Source organism: Halyomorpha halys, unplaced genomic scaffold (genome assembly GCF_000696795.3).
Source record: "Halyomorpha halys isolate HHAL.00 unplaced genomic scaffold, Hhal_1.1 Scaffold1127.1, whole genome shotgun sequence".
NCBI lineage: Eukaryota > Metazoa > Arthropoda > Insecta > Hemiptera > Pentatomidae > Halyomorpha > Halyomorpha halys.
In genome coordinates this window covers 293457-300020 of record NW_027110032.1, presented here as the reverse complement: position 1 = coordinate 300020, position 6564 = coordinate 293457, and the positions used below count along the sequence as shown (strand labels likewise).

The 6564-nt window shown below is 27.1% G+C and overlaps 1 protein-coding gene across 1 annotated transcript in view; it reads right to left on the bottom strand.

Annotated features, from left to right (window-relative positions):
* Positions 1 to 4318: 4318 nt before the first annotated feature.
* The window catches only part of mio (GATOR complex protein mio), a 32715-nt gene continuing 30469 nt past the window's right edge, over positions 4319 to 6564 (bottom strand). The window contains exon 17 of the mRNA XM_014432880.3: positions 4319 to 5684. Within this exon, the coding sequence (XP_014288366.1) occupies positions 5588 to 5684 (97 nt within the window). The 3' untranslated portion in view covers positions 4319 to 5587. The remainder of the gene's footprint in view (positions 5685 to 6564) is intronic.

Below are 6564 nucleotides of genomic sequence, written 5' to 3'. Positions count from 1 at the left end.
AATTCCTTAAGTGTGATGTACAGAAATTTAAATGTCACCTGGGACCATTATTCCCATCAAACTCCCTTCTGAGATGCTTTTTTTTCATTAGCTAGCAATTCAAATTATTTATTTGGAAAACAAAATTAAATAGAGGAATATATTACAGAGTGAATATGAGACAGAGAACCCATAGTAAGACTCACAAGGACAAGAGCTTTGGAGATATGTAGAGACTCAAAATCCTGGATGATGATGAACCTAGAAATCCTTCGGAGAAGCCTTGAACAAAATGAGAAAAAGAAGCCATAGTCATTGGACCATAGTTTTTCAAAAACGAAGCTGGTTAAGCAGTGAATCTTACTGATGCTTTATAACACAGTTCTTTCTGCCTAAACTGGATGATGCATGTGGTTTCAACAAGACGGTGCCACATGAAACACTTCAATTACTGCATGGGGCGTTCCTTGGCCATGTACTCTCTCCTTTCGGAGATAAGAATTAGCCCCTAAATTGTGTTTTTAATACCATTTAATTTCTTTTTATAGGGTTATTTGAAACCAAAGGTTTATGCTAACAAGCCCACAATCACTCATGCATTTAAAGAAAAAAATCAATGCTGCATGAACCAAATTCAACCACATATATGCAAAACGCTCATGGAACATTATCACCTCCGGACTCAAATAGTTGCTGAACGGATAGCTCATATGTAAAATTAAATATAACAGGTAACCTTTAAATACCAAAGGTAGTAAAAGGTAAGACACAACACGAATTACTTTTTCTTTCTACACAGTAATGCACTACTAACTCACATTTTATTTCTGTTTTAGAGGGTTCGGAAAAAAAAAAAAAAAAAAAAAAAATGGAACATTCAACAAACAAGAGAAGAGTGCGTATTTCTCAGCAAAGCGGAAGAGGCCATTTGCTCTGAGCAGGATTCCATAACCTTTCTCTCCTTCTAAGCAAAAATGACGTGAAGGGGTGGGAATTAAGCCACACCCCTTAAAGGCAACTCATCAACAATCGGTAAAACTGTTCATTTAATTGCAAATGTGAGAAGAATAGAATTTGCAGTAGTTTTTTTTTATTTCTCTGTTTTGTTCAGACTATTTCATTTCAATGTGAATATCAAGAATCTCAAAATACATTACATTACTCTTCTAAAAAGTAAGAAGTGAATATAAAATTAGATTGAATAACTTGGTCGATTTTCCAATTAATGTTTTCTAACAGTTAAAAAAAATTAATTTCTTTGAAGGAAAACATTGAAATTTGAAGTTTAATACAAATAAATAATTGTTTCTGATTTAATGGAGAAAGTTGTTAATTATAAATAAGAGTAAAAACAGCAAACATTATTTTTTAGAATAATTAAATAAATTGAAAAAACCAATATTAACAACAAAATATGAGCTCGCTTTGAGTAACACTCAACTTTTTTTTTAATACCCTTGCCCAGCCACTTATGGCATACAGGATGTGGTAGCAACTGTCAAATAGACCATGCCACTCGCCCTGAAAGCATACCCCCTCCAAGGACTTGCCTGTCATCCCAAAAATTAAAGACCAAAAACTGTTACCCTTTATAATAAAAAGTAGTATAAAAAGCCTTTTGTCAACTTTTGGATTTGAACAAATTAATTAATTTTTAATCAAACTAAACTAAATAGAAGTACAACACCACCTTCCCCTCAATTACTGTACTCTTTATTACAGGATAACGGAAAGCCATTAAGAATACATTTTGGAAAATTTATTTATTCATAAATAATAAATATTTATTGTTAATAAATAAATTATTTATTTATAAAAACTAGAAAAACAGTCTCTAAAAATTGCTTTTCAAATTAATTTTATCGTTAAAATACTAAATAAATTAAGTCCAAAAAATTAATTACTATATATCTTTTCTTTAGGTGCTCAATTAAAAATATTTTCTTATATAAAAAAAATTTACATCACCATCTAAAAGAAAACTTATAGATTAAAAATGAAAATGGTTATTAAAAGATATAGAATAAAAAAATTATATAAAATATTAAAATTTTCATATCATATAACACTAGTTACAATACTATATGTATATATAAAACTATAAGAATAAAATAGCTCTTACAGTTGACTTAATGACTAACTCCAATTTCAAGTTAACAGAACTACTTAGAATTACAATTACATTTATTATCATTTTTCTATTAAAAGAGTATGGTAGATAGATATGTAAAAACACAAATATAAAGTTTAATACAATTAACATTATTCTCTAAATCATTTATTCAATGGGATATTGTCATAGAATAAATATTGAAAACAAATGAACTGATTATATGGAGTTAGTTTTTTTGTCAAATGAAAGGCTCAAATAGTCGAAAACATAAAAATGGTTCAACTACGACCTATACTCCCTCGAACTGTATTTACATTATTTGTGTCAAAATGAAATTAAAAATTTTGAAAATAAAGTTGTTTATTTAAACACTATTATCACAGAACCGATACTATCACAGCTATGAATAGATCATTTCTAATCCGACGGCTGTTTAAAACAAAACATTGGTTAGAGCAAGTGTTCTCAACTTGAACCTTGGATGTAGGTGCAAATGAACCTAAGAGCAATTTTTTTCCAGACAAATTAAATGTAGGTTGTCCCAGGATACACATTCACTTCTCCCCCATTCTTCAGAATTTTTGTAATTTTTAATTAATTACAATTTTTTATTGATTTTCACTGGGTCATAACAGTGAGATGCACTCTATCTTTTGAAACCAAAAATATCATTTTAATTTGCTAACCATATCCAATTCTTCTCCAGTGCATTTAACTCTTCGAATTTTCAATGAAATGGGGTATTTTTCACGGATTCCGATAGCAAAAGAAATTTCAAGACAAACTCTTTTTTTATGCAACACATTTTTTTAAAACAATATGTGTGAAGATGGTGGAGGAAAAACGTAAGTAGTCAAACAAAACCTATGGAACATTATTTCAAAATTAGATTACTTGTAAGAATCCGTCTTTATAAAATGAGTTTTCTCAACCAGTATGGTGTACTCAAATTCTGTCAATAATGATGACAAATTCTTACTGTTATTTGAATTTTGAAACAATTTTATTTTTTTAGATTTTCTGTACCTTTTGCACAAAAATAGTCAAAACATTATTTCAGTGTTTCACGACTTACACCTTTAGGAAATCGGATTAAAAAGTGTCAGATATGGATTTCATTTCATCATATTTATCATATCTATTGGATTTGCTATTAAAATCGGCTAAAAAAATACCATATCCCATTGGAAATTTAAGAGTTAGGTGCGCTGGATAACTTGATAAGGTTAAGAAATTAGCAATATTCCCAACAGTTAGACAAAATGCCATTATAATGGCCCATAATTAAAATCAAAATTTTCGAAAATTGTAGAGGTTAGGGAAGGTGGATCAGTATACTGGGACCACCCTGTACATTGTAATATGATCTTAATAGGACATGGTACAAACATAATAATAAAAGTTGTATAAAATAAATTTCAAATATATTAAATTAATTTAAGGTGAAAGTAAATTGGTTAATTACAAAGACAAAAATAATTCACCAATATTAATTAATAAAATTGTTCAACATTTCTGCTAAAATGGTATCTTCAGGAATAAAAATTTTTAATAGCAAATTTTAGAAAAACTTACTGATTCAAACTTCTGATAAAGAGATGGTTATAAAAGGTTTATCGAAATAGCTATAGTTTCTATTCTACAGCACTTTAAATAAAAATCCACTGCCAATATTATTAATTGATTATAATTTTATATTACTGATATTAATATGATTCTGACTTTGAAATAACTAAAGCAATAAAAACAGTAGATAACAAATATAAGTGTAAAATAATAGAATCAATTTATATTACTGAACATTTAAAAAATATATATTATTTACAAACTGGTATGAGTGTACATTATTCAAAGATTATTAACAAACTATAATTCTAGAGTAACCCTTAATTAAATTTAGATTAAAATTTTTAGCCTAAAAAAATTAAATTAGACATATTTAATTGAGTAACATAAAATTATAATCAATAAATAAAATTGCCAGGACAGAGGATTTGGATTTAGAGGGCTGTGAAATAGCAATTTTAGCTAGGTCCAAAATTTGTACTGTAATCTGCAATTAAAAATTTTGTAATACCTGAAGATGGCGTTTTAACAGAAGCATTGAACATTTTTATTAATTAATATTGTAAAATATTTTTGTTTTTGGAATTAACAAATTTCAAATAGATATTAAAGTATTGAGGATGATCAGAGAGGCAATGATACAAACTCAAAACTCCTAGATTAAAGGCAAATTATTAATCTCAGTTCCTATTCTAAACTATACACAGATGGCCATCAGCATTAAGGAGAAGAGAAGCAAAACTTCTTAAAATATTTACATTTAAACAGCTTATCTTCAATAACAATTATTTACAATAAAACAAATAGTTGTCATATTAAAAACAAACAACTTTGAAAACACCATAAAATTTTGATCACTATCTTAAATTATCAGTCACACCATTAAAAATAAAATTTTATAAACAATTTTAAAAACAAAGGAAATTAAGATTTTATTAAAAAATATGGTCATATTTAGGCAGTTCTCGAATTTGATGAAATTCACAAGTTTCAAGTATCTTTTGACAAGTAAATGGTTTCATTCATTTAAGAAAAATTAAATAGAATGCCTGAAAATAAAAAGACAGGACACTATTCAATTGTATACAAATGAAAGATGTAAAAGATCTATTTCTTAAAAGCTGAAACTAAGAGCAAAGTAGAAAACATTATATGGACAAATGGAGAATCTACACATTAAGTAAATATCTCCATGTGCTAACAACTGAAAATCATTGAAGTTAAAAAAAAAAAAAAGAACATAACATACATCAAACATATAATGTTTGATACAGTAAGTAAAAAATAAGTAAATAAAATAATAATAATAAAAAAATAGTAAAAAAAAAAAAGATACAGTAACAGAAACTATTAAAATGAATAATTTCAAACAAACTATTTCAGAATTTTCATTTACATTGATCAACTTCAGTACATTTTATAAAACAAGTTGGCATTAAAAGTCGAGAATTACCTGTACAAATTTAAAAACTGCGAATGTATATACATTTTAGGGATAGATACTTTAAACATTATTTATTTAAAAGAATCTATATCCCTGAATGAAGACGATATAGAAAATGTAATAACATACTATTATTTAAATTACTTTTAATTTTCTTACTATAATATAAATCAGGAAACCATACCGAAGAAATAAAATCTTAATCATTTCTTTATCAATCCCATAACAGTTTATGTTTTCTCATTAGGGCTTGTCAAAACACTTAACTAATAAAAGATAACTAATCATTGTCACCTTAGCTCCATTAAAGGGGAAAAGTTATGATTTTTCTTGAAACTTGTAAAATAATTTGTTTTACATCATGTAAAGCAGTTATGTAATAATTTTTTGGCAAGAACAGATCTAGAAATTAAAATGAATTGTCTTTAAAGTGTCAAACTAGCACCAACTGTCGATTTATTAATCGAGCTCGCTCGAGGCGTTTGCTAGCTGTTAATTGAGCTAGCTGATGGGATGTTGCTCGTTGTGTCAAGAGAAAGGCACCTACAATTGCAGGCAGTGACGGGACACTCCTGGTGCTCTCTATAATAGAAATCATTTCGATTAATCATACAATATAAATCTATTTATTATTACATGATAGCATAAATAATCTACATTATGATAAGTTACTAGTAATATACTACACAATTATTAATATAAAAAGTATAAGGAATTTATTTTATTTTTTGTTAACTAGCTTATACTGCTTAATTGAAAAAAAAAAATGAACAAAACAAACTATAATTCTCAATATAAAATTATAAAGAAACTTACAGGAACAAAGGATCAACATCAAAAAATATTTATATAAAAGGAAGATGGTCCAGCTGCAATAAAAGACTCAAATATTAATCAAACTATTCACTGTTTGCAGAACCTCATCAGGACTAAAAAAAGATACAAACAACTAAATCAAAGTAAGAGAATAAAAAACATGAATATAAAAGTAAATTAAGGTATGGCTAAATATAATTTAAAATAAGTGGAAACTTATATTTATTATAACATTCTAAATTTATTTAAAATAAATAAAAGGAAATTTAATAGTTTTTATTATTCTGAGATCAAAAATATAGTTTTGAAGATTATAAGGTTCAAAATGAAAATATTAGACATTAAATAGATATGAGAATTTTATTTTAAATTATACAACAATATTGACTCATCTCAGAGTGAGTTTTCTAGACAATCAGAACAACAAATGATACTTAACTAAATTAATAGCTACTTTTACAAATATAATTAAATCCTAGGTAGAGCAAACTAACCAATTATATATACTTCTTTGATGAATGATGTTTATTGATGTGTTCGTTCTGAAGATGATATCTGTGACAATAGAAAGGCTTCTAGTTTCCAGGATATGTCCAATCCACCGGTGATCCAAACAAGAGTGTCTTTCTTTTTTCAATGTCTATAC